The sequence below is a fragment of the Perognathus longimembris genome, chromosome 19 (genome assembly GCF_023159225.1).
Source record: "Perognathus longimembris pacificus isolate PPM17 chromosome 19, ASM2315922v1, whole genome shotgun sequence".
Lineage (NCBI taxonomy): Eukaryota > Metazoa > Chordata > Mammalia > Rodentia > Heteromyidae > Perognathus > Perognathus longimembris.
The window spans coordinates 41,083,697-41,101,528 of NC_063179.1; the positions used below are offsets into that span (position 1 = coordinate 41,083,697).

Genomic DNA, 17,832 nt, shown 5'->3' on the forward strand with positions numbered 1-17,832 from the left:
CCCTGGCTTCTCTTTGCTCAAGGCTAGCACTCTGCCACTTGAGCCACAGCGCCACTTCTGGCCATTTTCTGTATATGTGGTGCTGGGGAATCGAACCCAGGGCTTCAAGTACACAAGGCAAGCGCTCTTGCCACTAGGCCATATCCCCAGCCCCGCCTATTTGTTTTAGTTTATTTTTAAATTATGTTCCTAGGAGCTGGGAATGTAGCCTAGTGGTAGAGTGCTTGCCTAGCATACATGAAGCCTTGGGTTTGATTCCTCAGCACCACATAGACAGGAAAAGCCAAAAGTGGCGCTGTGGCTCAAGTGGCAGAGTGCTAGCCTTGAGCAAAAAGAAACCAGAGACAGTGCTCAGGCCCTGAGTTCAAGCCCCAGAACTGGCCAGAAAAAATAATAATAATAATAGATGTTAATAAGTAGTTTCAATTGAAAATGTCAGTTTATGAGTACAGTGAATCTTGATCTTTGTAACTTCTATTAATAATTAAGTTTTCTTTTAGATACTTTTCCAATACTTTTTCCCCCTTTATTCCTCAAAAGATTTGGGGATAGAGAGAGGACATGGCAAGATTTAGTAGGCATTTTTCTGGTGCTGATTTATCAGGGTTTATTTAGGTATACTTTAGACCCTTGGGCAGTTTGCAAGTTAAAAATATACCTATCTAAATGTTGCTATTCTTGGTGATTTAAATAGTAGTTTCTATATAATAGGAGTTTTCTTAGGCCAGAATAATACTCTTATTGTAGGAGTAATTTTTCTAGTCAAATTATAAAATTTTACTGAAATTACTTAAAAGTCCTCAATGTGATTTAAATGCCATCTTTTAATGATAACTTTTGTCTCACAGGAAGGTGAGAAGAAAAGAAGAGTAGAGGAAGCATACAACAATGCAATGGCAGAACTGAAGAAGAAATCCCACTTTGGTGGACCAGATTATGAAGTATGAACTTATAGTTTGGTCTTAATAGTAAAAGCATATTGTCTATATTGATCACAAAAGGGATTCCTAAATAACACTGTAATGCTTTTATAACCTTTTTTTTTTAATGCGCCAAGCTTTTTCTGAAATAGATAGCTACATGTATTTAACTGCTTATAAAGTTTAATATGGGATGTTAAAGGTTCAGTTCAGTTTGTAGGGTTTTTAATCTCCCCTGTAAAGGTGATCATTTTTAGCATTATTCTGTACCATACTGTGAAATTTAATTCATATACAGTATGATTTATCAAATTACTTTCATGTTTAAAAAATATCATAAACCAATTTCTTTCAATCCTTTCATTTTTTTTTCTTTTTTTTTTTCCGGCCAGTCCTGGGCCTTGGACTCAGGGCCTGAGCACTGTCCCTGGCTTCCTTTTGCTCAAGGCTAGCACTCTGCCACTTGAGCCACAGTGCCACTTCTGGCCGTTTTCTGTATATGTGGTGCTGGGGAATCGAACCCAGGGCCTCATGTATACGAGGCAAGCTCTCTTGCCACTAGGCCATATCCCCAGCCCCCAATCCTTTCATTTGTTAAAAAAAAATCTTCCTTTTAATACATGCGTAATACTTACATATAGAGAAATTAAGAAGGAAGAGGAGGAGGAAGAGAGATTTTCTGAACTTTTTTTCCATAATATCATTTTGGGGATCAGTTCTGGCACTTGAATTTAGGGTCTCATGCTCTTACTTGGCTTTTTTGCAAAGCTGGAACTCTACAACTTAAGACATGCCTCCAATTTTGGCTGATTGGAGATAAAGGTCTTGTGGATTTGTCTGCTTGGACTGACTTCCAGGCACAGTTCTCAGATCTCAGCATCCTGAGTTGCTAGGATTATAGGAGTGAGCCTATAGCCATACTCAGTCATCTTTCCTTTTCTTCTCTTTCCCTTCCCTTCGGCTTTCCTTTCTTTTCTTTTTCCCTTTCCCTTTTCTCTTTTATCATTTCTCTTTCCTCGTGTGTGTGTGTGTGTGTGTGTGTGTGTGTGTGTGTGTGTGTGTGTACACTCTTGCATGCATACAATCACATGCTCATACTGGGGCTTGAACTCACGGCCTATGTAATGTCGCATAGCTGTTCCATTCAAGGCTAGTGGGCTGCTATTTGGACCACAAGCTCCTCTTCCTGCTTTTTGGTAGTTAATTGGATATAAGATTCTCAGAGACTTTCATGCCTGTGCTGTCCTTGAACTGTGATCCTCAGAGCTCAGTCTCCTTAGTTGCTAGGATTACAGGCATATGAGCCATCAGCATTCAGCTCAATGATATTTCTCTTTTAATTTTTTTGTCAGTCATTGAGCTTGAACTCAGCCTTAGCACTGTCCCTGAGCTCTACTATGAATCACAGCTTCACTTCAGGTTTTCTGGTGTTTAACTGGAGATAAGTCTCAAAGACTTTCCTACCCAGATGGCTTTGAGAGCCTCAGATCTCAGCCTCCTGAGTAACTAGGATTACAGGCACGTGCCATGAAAGACCATGTATATTTCTGAAAATAATATTTTAAAAATAGGATGGCAAGGAATATCTTTGAATTTGAAGCAAAATGCTAAGTTTACAAATAGAAGAAAAATTTCTTGCCCTTTGTATTGTAGAAAGAACAAAAAAAGCTGCTATTGACCAAACATTTTTTATATTGGACAGATGTATAAGATTGACATAATTAGCTATCCTCATGAGGGTTTTTCAAATCCATCGCCTTAACCACTCAGCCACGACTACAAACTTCCTCATGAGGTTTTTAAAAATCTAGATTACTGAAAAAAGCTGTTTCAATGACAGTTATAGTGTTGAAGCAAAGCAAGTAGTTTTACTGTTTTAAATTTGATTTGGAAAAACTGTCAACTTTCCTAATTACCTTATTCACATTACAAATAAAATACATTTTCATTATAAAAGGATTATAGAAAACATACATAAGCCAAGAACATGTTTTTAACAGCCTAACAACAGCATGTAATTTTGTATTTGTTTACTTGTTTATCTCTGGTTGTTGTTTGAATGTTGCTTTTTTTTTAAAGGGGAAAAGATAAGGATAGAGGGAGAAGGATCTTGATGTGTTTACTTGTTTCAAGTCAAGAATAATCTTGTTTATTGATGTAATTTAATTTTTAAAATAAATATTCTTCTATTCCTCATCCATTTTTACTAACTTAACAATTTCTTTTGGCTAATTTCTAAACTGGGTGCTTGGGGTTATCAATTCGACCAAGAAAATTTCATCATTATTGGCTTGCCTCCTTCTGGGAAGGATTATTTTAAGATGAAAGGAATTCTAAATCTGAGCCTACCTGTCCATTCTGTGTTTACCATAATATTAAGTTATTGTTCCATTTACAGTTATTTGGTTTGTTTTGTCACAGGAGAAACATCCCTTCTGTGTTTCCATTTTGCTTTTTTGTTCTGTTGTAACATTTGCATCATAATTACTAGGGGACCCTTATTAAATGTACATATTTCTGAGCTCCATCCAAGGCATATTGAAAAATAACTTCAGGACATGGGGCCTGGGAATTGCATTTTAACAAGTTCCCCTGGTGATTGATGGTCCCAACTATGCTTTCAAACATCTCAACTTTTCTTTCTGTGTGAAACAATTGCCCTCCCTTAGGAAAATTGTTTTTGAATGCTCTCCTAACTGCCTATAGATGTTTTCCAACTTTGGCAAGCCTTTCTTCAGTTTTAATGTGTTTGCCACCTATGTTGCAAGTTCTGCCACAAGAATAATCATAATAGCATATAAATAAGCATGGTTATATACTAATACTTTATGAGCACCATAATTTCAAGTAATTCATACAAGTCACAAAATGTTACAAATGTTGTTTTAATACCTTTTTCAAGTTGAAATTCTTAGCTCACAGACTATGCAAAAATAAGCAGACTAAATCTGATGCATCTGCATGGTTTACCAGCCCCTACATAGACTGTAACCTTTAAACAATATTGGCCAACATAAAGTGAATAGGAGTTACTGAGTAATAAGTTCATTACTTGTAGCACTGATGTTAAACAGCATATATTATCTCTGGGAGAATAGTACCTAGTAGAGAGATTGGCTCATGATTATGTGCTCAATAAATGTGTCTTGAGTCAATTTTCAACTTTTCCCTAGAGTTAATACCAGAATTATCTGTATTTTCTATTTCCTTAAATCAACTAAATTCTTAGGTTTTGTTTTTTTCTTTTCTCTCGTGTTTCACTAGGAAGGCCCAAACAGCCTGATTAATGAGGAAGAGTTCTTTGATGCTGTTGAAGCTGCTCTTGACAGGCAAGATAAAATAGAAGAACAGGTATATTTGCTAAAATTTTAAGATTAAATTCATTTTAGCCTAAGAGGTATTCCTTGATCTAAGTTATTTCATATTAATAAATTTGAAAACTGAATTTAATAACATAAACTATGCCTACACTAAGTTACAAGTACAGAAGAATCTTTAAAAACTGGTTTATTTATATATTAATTGTCAAGCAACAAAAACTAGAATAATTATTTTGATAAACTATGCATAATTAATATGAACTGTAGTGAAGATCTGATATTCCCTTTGAAGGATCTACCTTTAACATTCTTAAGAAACCATGATAATATCAAGTATATCTTGATACTTCATTTCTGAATATCCATCTTCACCAAATACTTATTTAAAAGGGAGATTACCACAAATTTTATTTTTTTTTCCAATTTTTATCAACTCCTTGATTAACTTTCAGTGTGTTTTTTCTTTGTTTTGCCAGTCCTGGGACTTGAACTCAGGGCTAAGCACTGTTCCTGGCTTCTTTTTGCTTAGGGCTAGCACTCTACAATTTGAGCCATAGCACCACTTCCAGCTTTTTCCATTTATGTGGTGCAGAAGAATCGAACCCTGGGCTTCCTGCATGCTAGGCAAGCGCTCTACCACTAAGCCACATTCCTAGCCCACTTGCAGTGCTTTTAGTCACCATTAAATCTGTAGCATTTACACACAGTTTCTTCTGTGGAAATTGAAGGGATTGTCTTACACTGTAAATTTGAATCCCTTGCCTTGAATTCTGTTAGTGCCGTTTCCATAATTAACACTAGATGGTGGTAGTGGATGAATTTTGCATCTCCCCACTCACCCTTTCTGTTTGGTTATACTGTTAGTAGAAACTATCTTCTTGAGCTTGTATGAATAAACTGGGGTGAAGTGTATTTTTCAAATAATTGGTGTATCACTTTTATACCACACAGGAATTTGTATAGCAATGTTGACTTTTTCATTTCTGTCATTACTAAGCCAGTCATGGGCATTATGCCCATTTGCTGCTCTAAGTAGACAAGAGTAAATCACCGGCAGGAAATCATCTGTTCCTAGTCATACTTATTTTTCTTTATATTCCTCGAAGTCTGTGATGAAAAGTTCATATTAATTTGTAAAAATTTTTACTCATTTCTTCATACCCAAAAGATGTTGCACTGTACTCAGTGAGAGTGGGAACTTTCAGTTTCTGAGTGGACCCTACTTATGGAAGCAAAAATAAGTCCTAAAGTATCACTGTGTTTTGGAAGCCTAATGACTTAAAGTGACAACATTTGTTTGATTTTTTTTTTCTAAAAATGTGCTGTTTGGCGGGGGTGGGGTGGGAGCAGTAAATTAAGTATACAGTCAAGACTCCTCAGTTATAGTCTGTTTATAGCTATGAATTTGAAATTTCAATTCTCTAGGTGGTGGTTCACAAATCTGAAACAAGAAGCCTGAGATGTCTCAGAACAACCTTTCTAGAGCCAAAGCTATAGCTTAGTGTTAAAGCTTTCTCCCAGCATACACTAAGTCCACAAAACAAAACATCCCTTCCTGTCTCTAAAATACTACTCCACTGGAATATCAGGAAGGTGACTAGGTTGAATTAATAGGATCAATAAAAACATTTCTTAGATTTAGAAAAAGAGGTATTAATGAAGCTCTGAAATAATTTCAATCTATTGACATTCTGGCAGGTGCTTTACCAAAATAGTCATTAACAGACCCGGATTTTCCTTGTCTACTGGCCATATATACATCAGTATGAGAAAGATAGTGACAGTATGGTAATAGAATAGTAAGCTTCAGTAATCTATAAAATCAGTTCTATACATTCAAACAACTTCTTTGTACACAAAAGGTATTGTGCAGTTCTCAACAACATAGCTTCTATATAGGTATTTTCCAAGTGAAAAAGCACACTTTTCAGATTTATACAACTTATATGATTAAAGATATTTATGGTCATAAATTTGGTGAATGAGAAATGAACCATAAATAGTTGTTTTCAGGTAATGTGGAATAGAAATTACTGCCTGTTCTGTCTAGTTAGAAAATAAGCACACATACAACAAAGCAGTTTCTGGTATATTATTTTTAGTAAATATTTGTTAAGTAGTAGAAGGAACAAGGCAATATGAAGAAAGCAATCAAGTATCAAGTAAGCAAGAATTAAAAATGAGAGGACATCAGGATACTTTCATGGAAAGGAAATAAGACACATACATGATACGATCTTAGCAACATAACTGAATCAAATAATGATTTGGTTCTAGTGACATATAAATCTATGGGACAGACCTTCAGGCTCACCGTGCAGTGGAATGCTTGGAATGTTTTGGCCAGAGATTAAAAGAAGAAAATTCGCATTAGTGTTATGATTAACTTATGGTAAAGGATATTATACAGGTAGTGAGAGGGCCTTACTGTGTGCAAAATCAAAGAACTTATCTCTGGTCTAGTAATACCCTGTAGAGTCAAAAAGGAGAGATGAGGATGGGATATCTTAAGTTCAGGATTGGTCAAGGCTGAACTAGTGTCATAAACCACATATTTGCAAGCACTGATGTATTGAGAAATAGTCGTAGTTCCTGGTTATAGCATCTATTCTTTAGCTGCAAATATGCTTTAAAACCACCTCATCTTAACATTATGTGCTTTTTTTTTTTTTTAGTCACAGAGTGAAAAGGTCAGGTTACATTGGCCTACAGCTCTGCCATCTGGAGATGCCTTTTCTTCTGTGGGGACACATAGATTTGTCCAAAAGGTAAGCCAGCATCACAATTTACTGAAAGTGTAAGCTTTCCTCACTGTTGATGGAGCTCTATAGTACAAACGTTATAGTACAAACGTTCTCCTTTTTCATGAATTAAGGTAGTGAAGGCCTTCGTAATATATGTTGTATTCCATGTACTTTGTCCCACTTTAGAAATACTATTCTGAAAGTAATGTTCTTTCTTTTTATGTTTAAGGGGGAAGGTGGAAGGATACAGAGAAGCCAGTCCAAAATAGCTAATCAAAGTATAGCCAGTTATATTAAGTCTCTTTGCTCTCTGGGGTTAAGTAATGTTATTTTGTATTGTTGGAAGCACTATATTCTCTTTGGGATGATTTTGGAGCATAATACATAATAGGTGCATGAATTCAGCATTTGCTGCTGTGCTTGTTTCATATAGTGCTTTGTTTTCTCTTTCTTTATCTTGTGTTTGGAAGTTGGTACTGAATGCTCTGTTGTGCCTTTGTTCTGATTACTTGGTTTTTTCTTTGTCTGTCTCTGGTAGCCCTATAGTCGCTCTTCCTCCATGTCTTCCATTGATCTAGTCAGTGCCTCTGACGATGTACACAGATTCAGCTCCCAGGTACTGTATGAATGTATGGAGTGGACTTGAATCATTTGTGCTATAGTTCAGCCTGCTTACACAGTTCCTAGAAATTTTTTCAACAAGGCTACTTGTTGGGGTTTTGAATGTTAAATTGTAGCAGTAAGCATTAAGCCTTCTTGATCTACTAATTAGTTCCTTTATCAAGCTTGCAATTGCCCTTCATTGTGTATCCTGAAGTGTGAATAGCTTGGGATTTCAGCAGTGTAGAGCACTCAAGAAACAATTTCAAATAGAAATGAAGTAATTTCAAGATGTCTGGGTCTTGTATATTATGTATTGTCTATCTGTTTCTTCAAACAGGATTCAGCAACTTTCATGAATATGACCTTCAAGGTTATTATAGCATAAAAGTAAAATTCAACAATCTCACTTTTTAATCTGATTTTAATTACCTCCTAATTATGTTAAGCAAAGAAATGACTTTTTGAATAGTATATGTCTTACTGCTTTTTTTTTTCTTTTGAGATACTGGGGGTTTGAAATCTCCTAAGGCAGCCATGCCTCATGACTATTAAAATACTAATCTACAGCTAATATTTTCCTCCTAAAAATAACTATGGATATTATTATATTTCTGTTTATATACTTAAATCGTATTGTAATTGGTTTTAAGTTAATTTAGTACTAGAGTTAAGACATTTCAGACAAGAAGCTGGATGTGTACAGTCTTTCTACCCTCAAAATAAAATCAAATTAAAGGAGACAGTTTCTTTTTTTTTACTGTCATTGTTAGTTTTAACTTTTTGTTTTGTCTTTTTCGTGTTGCTAGAGATCAACTCCAGGGCCTTCTGCATGATGACAAGCACCTGCCACTGAGCTACGTCCTTAGCCCTTTACAAAAAAAGGTTTTGAGCTTCAAACCTTTGCTATCAATTTTTTACTTTTATGATGATTGCATTTTTTGAACTATACTATATTTTGCCCAGAACCTGAACTATGTAGTTAAAATAACCCAGTTTAAATCTGGTTCGATTTGGGAGTTTTCTAACTTCTCTGTATGTCATTTTTTGTGTGTGTGATTTTTCTAGAATCTGGAACAAGTAAGTGTGAGCTTTCATTGCCATTATAACACAGCTTCTTTAAGGCAATCACAGTTTTCTGACACTTTGTTTTACCAAAGTATTCCAAAGAAAGTCTTTAAAAGTCAAAAAATGATTTCTATTAATTTATTCACATACACAAATAAAATTTTTCATTCCTTTTTAGGTGTGTAATAGGGACAAAATAAGACTTCAAATGCGTATTTCTTTGAATAGCAAAAGAAGTAAAAGGAAAGACAATAATGTTGAAGTTCTTAAGTATATATTGTCCTTGCTTAAGCATTTGCTGTTATTAGCATACCTGGGATCAAGCAGTTAACTATTGACTAAATTGCCTCTTGTTTGAGCAGCACCTTTAGGATGAGTAACTCCAAGCTGCTGAATTTGCTAATTTCAGAGGACACTGTTCTTCCTTATCTCCCATTATTAAAGGGTCTGGCAAATTGATTCTTTATCATTACACATCAGTGTCATTGGGCCCAGACCTAGAGTTACTATACATTGTGATCTAGAATGCTCTTCCAGTTAAACAGGATATGAAATTGTGCTAGTGACTCCTTAGAATGTTTTAGGTAACAAAACCCTCTACTTTGTAATTAACGCAACATCTTAAGTTTATCATTGGCTTTAATAATTTGCCCAAAACTGGAATTGTAGCTCAATGGTAGACATTTACTACTAGCATGTGCAAAGTGCCCTGGGTTCTGACCTCCCAGCATGACCCCAAAAAAGTTGTAAAAAGATTTAAGCATGATATCATAGTCAACTCAGATTTATTGCAGCATCTTTTCTAAGTCCAGCCAGACTCATACAGATATTTAGCTATTTTGATCATTTTTATCAGTTTTCATGGAAGTTATCAAATCCTGATAATTTAGTTTTGCTATCTGAATAAGTGTTAGCTATTAGCTTGTAACTATCTTGTTCTCTGTGTGTGTGTGTGTGTGTGTGTGCGCGCGCGCGCACACATATACATGTGCACACTTTTGCCAGGGCTGGAACTCAGGGACTACTTGTTATCCCTTAGCTTTCCTATTTAAGGCTGGTGCTCTACCACATGAGCCAAACTTGTACCTCAGGCTCTTTGGTAATTAATTGGAGTTAAGAATCTCATAGAGGGCTGGGAATATGGCCTAGTGGCAAGAGTGCTTGCTTCGTATACATGAAGCCCTGGGTTCGATTCCCCAGCACCACATATATAGAAAACGGCCAGAAGTGGCTCTGTGGCTCAAGTGGTAGAGTGCTAGCCTTGAGCAAAAAGAAGCCAGGGACAGCACTCAGACCCTGAGTCCAAGGCCCAGGACTGGCAAAAAAAGAATCTCATAGAATTTTTTTACCAGGCTGACTTCAAACTATGATCCTTAGATACCAACATCCTGAGTAGCTCAGGTTACAGGCATGAGCCAACAGTATCCCTCAACTATCTTGTTTTTGTTGAAATTATATTTTCAACTGGATCAGATCAACATAGAGATGGGTTGTAAATAGCTTGAAATAAAATAATGTAGCACAAAAATGGTAGACTTGTATAATTACTACTATTATAACTAATACAAAAGTAATTATTATTGTAAAATAATGTAGCCCAGACTGGTGGGCTATTATTATGCAAGTAATACATCTTAATTTTAGCAAAAAAATAGAATAAAGAAAATTAAAATAATAAGTTATTGGATATTCTTGAGTTTGTCATATACAGTAGTGAAATATATATATAGGATTGTGTGTGTGTGTGTGTATGTGTGTGTGTTTGTCAGCAGAATTGTTTGAGACCAGCTGAGCAATACATCAAGAAGAAAAATAGAAAAATAACTCAGTTGAGATTGAGTTGGGACATACTTCTGTGGTAGAACATTTAGAGTATGCCTAGGGTTCAGTTCCCTACAAATAAAATCTGGAATGTGTTGATAAATTACACATTAGTAATTCTCTTTTTTCTCTCAAAGTAGAAATTCTATATTATTGTTTTGTAACTTTTTAAAAATTACTTTTACTGTCATCTCAGTAGTCAGTATAGATCTACAAACATCTCTATATGTATAGATATATATTCTGGGTTTACGTACTCACCTAATGTTGAATATTTTGAATATTTTTTCATTATTTCCAGCTTTTCTTTTACCATTAATACAGTGACCTCTTTATATCTATCTATCTATATACATATATATAAGTGTATATATATAGTATCTTTATATCTCTTTACATACATGGTATCCATCTTCACATATATAGTATCTTTATATCTAAAAAAATCCTTATATCTAAGTAATTGATCATTGATCATATTATTTCCCTAGAGAACATATTTTTATTCTTATTGACAAGTTTTTAATTAGGAAAATTGGGCCAGATTCCACTCATAGGCTAGTATTTTTGTTACACTGACTCTAAATTACATTGACTCTAGATATTATAGTTCAGTTATTTTTGCCAATCTGATAAGACGGTAAGTAGTATTACTACTCAACCATTTCCCTGGTGAATTCACTATTCATATTGGCCATTTTTCTTTTGGGTTAACAGTAAATTATTAGTCATTAATAAAGCTATGCAATAACCATGGCTTTGTGACTGTATGACAGTAATCGGAATTGTATTGCTTTGACATGAAAAAGATACAAGAGATCTGAGCCATCTTTGAGCCCTTCTAGACTTTTGTTGACATCATCAAAGGGCAATTTTCTGGGTAACTATTAGAAAAATCCAGTTTATTAGCTTTCTCAGATGACATCATATTGAATGATGTGGACGTGAGGTGGGCAAAAATGCTGAATAAATATATTGTATATCCATTTACATCACTGATAAGATATAAGATGTTAGGCTCATTTTCAACCCTAAGTCCAGGAAAACCAAGAACATGATTTCTGAAATTAGGCTTAATCTGACTAAAACTTGGAGTCATTATTCACCTGCTTTAATAATTTTGATCTAATCCCCCTTTTTTTTTAAGCTCAGTGGTTAAGTACTTGCTTGGCACATGCAAGGTCCTAGGTTTGTCTCTAGTATCCAGCAAACCAAAAAAGAAAGAAAAGAAATTGTGTACATATTTTAAAAGAATGAACTAAAATGCGGTTATGTGCAAATATTGGTATCTATCAGTATTCCAATAGTATTTAGAACAGTGAAATTGGTCAAAAGGAAATTTTTCATTTTTAGGTGGGTCTATTGTCATAATAAGAGCGGTTTATTGATAGAATAAAGTAAGTTTTGTCACCTTTTGTAGGGAAATCTTTGAGAGGTAAACTTTCTGCTATCTCTATGTACTCTTTAATTACAGAACATTGAATTAGATGATTTCTTTCTGCCAATTTTACCCTTAGTATTTTATGCTTCGTGGTTGAGGCTAGAGGTGTGGCTTAGCAGTAGCAGGTATGAAACCCGAGTTCAAACTTGAGTACAAAAAAAAAGAAATCAGAGATGATACCATCTCTATTTTATACTGCAGAATGAAGTATTTCATTTTATTCTAGGAAGAGCTTATTTGATCCCTTGACTTATACTAGGCCAATCTATGGTAAACTACTTTTCTTTCCTTCATTCATTCCCTACAACCTAATAACCCGGATATCTAGAGTGTGACTTAAGCTCTTCAACACTATATCAGATGTCCTAACTAACCTCAGCTTCTAAGAGTACCATATCTGAAAAAGTAAACTGCATACTACTGTTTTAAACACTATGATGTATTGGCTATGTATTCTCATGGCTTTATTTTTTTTTCAAGGTTGAAGAAATGGTGCAGAATCACATGACGTATTCCTTGCAGGATGTAGGCGGAGATGCCAACTGGCAGTTGGTTGTAGAAGAAGGAGAAATGAAGGTAGTTTTCACTGAAATGTTACAGGTTGCTAACTCTGCCTTATTACAAGGGTAGTATTTTCAGATTAGCTTACAATAAGTAATTATAATCAAAGAAGTACCAAATACTAAGAAATAAAGTATCTTTTTGCTTTCCTGGTATCAAAATATAGATCTATGGATGTAGATCTTTTGCTTAGGCCATAGAGCAGGCAAATTGGTATTTGGATATAGACAGATTACAAACGGCTCTCTACTTAGATATTTCTTTCTGTCTTTATACTTTATATATACTTGAATATTCACTGTCCTTAATTATTTGTACTTTGGTCTATAGTTTAATATATACATTTTTTTTCATCAGTCCTGGAGCTTGAATTCTGGGCCTGAGCCACCCACACCCACCTGTACTTTAATATATTTATGCTCAGATGTCCCTTGTTGGTTTGTATCTTTAAGTATTTGACATTTTCAGTATTAGCATCACAACTCTAAGTACAAGAGGCCACGAGACAGAAAAGGCACAAGAAATAAAGATACATAGATTGAATAACAGTTGTAGTAATGTTGAATTTAGAATGACCTCATGTTCCAAAACATGCTTGAGATTCTGTCTAGATATCGGTTTATTTGAAGAAAGAAGATACTGACATTTAAAAGATTCTATTACTTCATTTGTTAATGTATTGAGTGATGATTTATAAGCGTGGTAAGGCAGGTGAGAATGGAGGGAGCTTTATGAGTTGAAACAGGTTGTTTACTAATACATTTGGAAATGACATCAAGGTGATAACAATGGTTAGGTTCAGGGCATTTTAGGCAAAAAATAATAGTGGCTAAAATTGAAGGCAATTTCTGTGTGTGCCAGTCTTGGAGCTTGAACTCAGAACCTGGGCACTGTTCCTGAGTTTTTGTGCCTACAACTAGTGCTCTGCCACTTAAGCCATAACCTTTTAGTGGTTATTTGGACATAAGCGTTTTATGGACTTTGCTGCCTGGGTTGACTTTGAACTGCAGTCCTCAGATCTCAGCCTCCTGAATAGATAAGATTACAGGCGTGAGCCACCCTGCACCTAGCTGAAGGCAAATTTTTATATATACATACCAGGCATGGTGGCCTACACCTTATTTATCCCAGCATTCCAGGGGTGGAGACAGTAGAATCACAAGTTCTAGACCAGGTCTAGGCTGAGACCTTTTCTTAAAACCCCAAAGCAAGTAAGTAAATATATATTTTGGATAGGGAATAAATTAAGAAATAAAAGGAGGCAAACAAATACCAAAATGGTAGTCAAAACTTGAATAAGCTAACCATAGATAATGACATTAGATCAGTGCCACAAAGTCTTGGTAATTTGTCACCCCAGAATTAAACACAGTGCTTCTAACATAGCTGGTTTTCTTTGTGTCTTCCTTCCAGAAGCAAGCCCCCAGCCAAGCAGTGCACTCTCTGTGGAAAGGGTTAAATCAAACTACCTTGTTTTTCCTTCCATACTCACTATTCAGATAAATCACTGTTCCTCCAGAGTGGGGTAGAAATAAAAGTATAAAGGAGTAATAGTCTGTGTGAAGGCCTCCCTCCACATGGAATGAGAAGTGGAGAATAAGTGCTCTTACTGCCCATGGTGTTAGTGGGCTAAGGAGAGGCTAAGTAAGAAAACAAGTCAACTAAGGAGAGTAATCTTGTCTTTTAGCAGTAAGCTAAACATTGCTGCATACAAGGTATCATTTTAGGAAAAAGCAGATAGGAAAAAAACTAGAGACCTATAAGAGGTACAAGGAGATGAAGGTAACCAGCAGCAGAAAAGCCAAGCTGTTGGATGCCTTAAAGAATTAGGAATAAGCTTCATAGTTACATGAATTCTAATGAAGTCAGAAGTCTAGAGTGTGAATGTTGAAGAATGTGGTAGTTCCAATAATGAGAATAAATAAGCATGTGGGAGAAAGAATCTGTAAACATGAAAGTGAAATGCCTAACATTGTTTCTGGCTCAGTAAGTACTGGGGAGAACAGTCACGGAGCTTGAACTTCTGTCCCAGACCTCTTCAAAGCTAGCACTCTACCAGTTGAGCCACAGCACTACTTCCGCTACTTCCTTTCTTGAAAGAAGTAATCACAGAGTTCTCTAAAGCAACAAACTTTATTTTACACAGTATGTAAGGTATACATCTCACTTTTTAAGTCAAGAGACATCTAAGCTATTTTTTTTGCCATTTTAGTTTTCAATATTCGACTAAACAATTAAAAGCAAGAGTCCCTTACTGTGTTTCAGTTGCTGTTCTAAGCGTTGGTTTATGCAGCATTGAAAAAGACAACCTGAAGTCAGTGTCCTTAAGGAGATTGTTTGCTGTTTGACCTTCTAGGCTACACTGAACAGTTTGAAAATGTTTAGTTGACAAAGATATTTTCAATTTAGTACTTTAATTCTTAGCAGTTAGAGTTATTTATCATAGCTATGTGCTTTTCACAATTGAAGTTTACCTCACATTGTAATTCTAAATATTTTTCTCCTGTTAATTTGTAACTTTTTAGCACAATTTGTCCTATAGATCAGTTTTCATAAACACAAATTTCAAAGGCAGGATTTGAAAGTATGCCTTCAAATTTGTGCTTCAGGACTTTCATTTTTATTCTTTAAACAGCTTTTTAAATATGTCTTCTTTAGGTATACAGAAGAGAAGTAGAAGAAAACGGGATTGTTCTGGATCCTTTGAAAGCTACCCATTCAGTTAAAGGTGTTACAGGACATGAAGTCTGTAATTACTTTTGGAATGTCGATGTTCGCAATGACTGGGAAAGTAAGCTGTCATCATTAATATATTTGATTGCTAGTGTTTTTAATTTAATATCAAATCCAACCTGACTTTTTTCCTTTTTTTTTCTTTGCCAATACTTGGGGTTGCACTCAGAACTTGGTTCTTGCTAGGCAGGCCCTCTCCTGTTTAGGCACACTTCCAGGCCTTTTTTTGTTTAAGATAGGGTTATTTTTTAAGATGAAGTTATCTTTAAGATACTTTTGCTGGGGTTAACCCAGTGACCATGATCCTCCCAGTTTATGCTTCCTGCTGTAGCTTAATATAGTAGCCATGCCCAAATATGCTCAGCCTTTTCTGTTGAAATGGAGTTTCACAATATTTTTTGCCGTATTTGCCCAGAACATAATCCTCCCTTGCATAGCTAGAATGTTAGGCTGCACTACCACATCTAGCTAGTAGTTAAGGTAAAGTCTTACAATGTTTTTGCTTGGGCTTGCCTGGAATTGAGATCGTCTAATCTTTGCATCTCAGATTACAGTCATGAGCCACTGGCACCTGGCCCAACCTGGTTTTTTGTTTTGTTATTGGTTTTTTTTCTATCTAGTTTTCCTAAACTGTTTTCTGCAATAAAGCCCTACATGAATACTGCTGTATGGTTACTTTTATGAATGTTTCTGTTAGACATCTCATTTAATATATACAAATACTTCTGAACATTATAACATTTATTAATTGGTAGTTTGACATTTTCCCCCACAGGTATAAGTCAACTAAGCCTAAATAGAGCACTTTCACTCAGTAAACCCAGTGAAAAGGTACAGTTCAGTGTTAGGGAATTAACTTGAACTTGAGTGGTAGTGGTAGGAATTGCTTTCTTGCTGTAGCAGATAGATGCTGGACCAAAGAAATGAAACTTCTGGTAATGAGACTTCACAGCCCCCATCTAAAAAATGAAAGCAGATCTGTAGCCCCAGTTAGTTCTAAGTATTCGTTATCTTTGTGTTCATTTTACCTTAATGTCCCTTTGTATTTGGCTTTCAACATACCTGCATTTATCATATCTGGAAAATGCATGTAATCTTTTTAGGTGCTAATATTATTTTCTTTATTTCAGCAACCATAGAAAACTTCCATGTGGTGGAAACATTAGCTGATAATGCCATCATCGTTTATCAAACACACAAGGTAATCTTTTCATCTATCCCAAAATTCAAGCTCATACAAATTGTTTCTGAAGTAAAATTTGGCAGAAATGTAAATATCATAGAAGATCCGAAGCCCTTGCCAAAAATTCATGAATATGTATTTGAAAGATATATCAGTTTCTTTAGAGCAGAAATGTATGCAGACAAGATCTGAGAAATATCTAAAAACAGTGTTTGATGAAGGTCTATAGTGTCTCTATATATACGTTGTAAGTCTTCTGAAGCTTCTGAAATCCATCTAAATTTTATCTAGCATCCAGTCTCTACAGATAATAAATAATAGCTACCAAATAAGAAAGTGAATCACAGATACCTGTGAGAACAAAAATACAGATAAGAGAAAGTATGGCATTAGCCTATGTTGAAGCAGTGGGAAATAAATGTGATGCTTATTTTATAATCAGTGGCTGTCAGGGAGCAAGCAGGAATGAGGAGCATGAGCACACAGGACATTGTCACTAAGACTGGATGCCTTTCACACCATCTTTCCCTCTGCTTTTCACTGTATTTACAGTTGTTGACTTAAGATTTTCTTGCTTTATTCTATTTACCATGTGAAAATTGCCAAATAAAATACTTTACATAGAAATACAGAGGAAGTTAAAATTATAGAGAGATCACCAAAAACAGAATTGCTAGTTATATATAAAAAAAAATGCAGTGATTCACTAGCTATTTTATTTTCCAGTTGAGTGAACCTTTAATTTCTCTATTTGTTATAGACTTGAATATGTGAAAATACAGCTGGGTATGAATTTCCTAAGCCCAATCTTGTTAGCTGAGTGAAGTATCTTATATCTAATCATTGAGAACTCCGCTTCATTTTTTCTGGCTGCTCCAGAACTGTGTAACAATGGATATTCTGTTTCAGTATCCAAGCCTTAGTCTGATATGGAAAAATATCAGTTAAACAGGGCGCTGGTGGCTCATGCCTGTAATCCTACCGACTCAGGAGGCTGAGATCTGAGGATTGCCGTTGAAAGCCTGCCTGAGCTGGAAAGTCCAGGAGACTCTTATCTCCAATTAACCACCAGAAAACCAGAAGTGGTTGAACTGAAGAGCTCAGGGACCGTGACCAGGCCCCAAGTTCAAGCCTCATGACTGACAAAATAAAATATAAGCTAATTGCCCCATAATTTGTAATTTTAAAAAATGACCAATCGACCCTGGGTATTGTACATATGTTTATTGGAACTAGGGAAGGGAAGGGCAGTATCAAAATGGAGAGACAAGGGATAAAAGGAGAACCAACACAACAGCAATACTAACAAAACTATTTGCTGTAAACCAACTGTACAACTCGAGGGGAGGGGGATCTGGGGAGGGACAAAGGTGGGAGGAAAACGAAGGAGGAGGTAACAAGTTCAATAAGAAATGCACTCAGTGCCTTACATATGAAACCG

The 17,832-nt window shown here is 35.5% G+C and overlaps 1 protein-coding gene across 2 annotated transcripts in view; it reads left to right on the top strand.

The window, feature by feature from the left end:
• Positions 1-17,832, top strand: part of Cert1 (ceramide transporter 1) — a 79,019-nt gene that overhangs the window by 50,556 nt on the left and 10,631 nt on the right. Inside the window, exons 8-14 of one of the 2 annotated variants that reach the window (XM_048368284.1) lie at positions 849-941; positions 4,185-4,271; positions 6,916-7,008; positions 7,523-7,600; positions 12,395-12,490; positions 15,134-15,266; positions 16,339-16,409. In XM_048368284.1, the coding sequence (XP_048224241.1) occupies positions 849-941; positions 4,185-4,271; positions 6,916-7,008; positions 7,523-7,600; positions 12,395-12,490; positions 15,134-15,266; positions 16,339-16,409 (651 nt within the window). The remainder of the gene's footprint in view (positions 1-848; positions 942-4,184; positions 4,272-6,915; positions 7,009-7,522; positions 7,601-12,394; positions 12,491-15,133; positions 15,267-16,338; positions 16,410-17,832) is intronic. The other variant, XM_048368285.1, reaches the window with a different exon arrangement.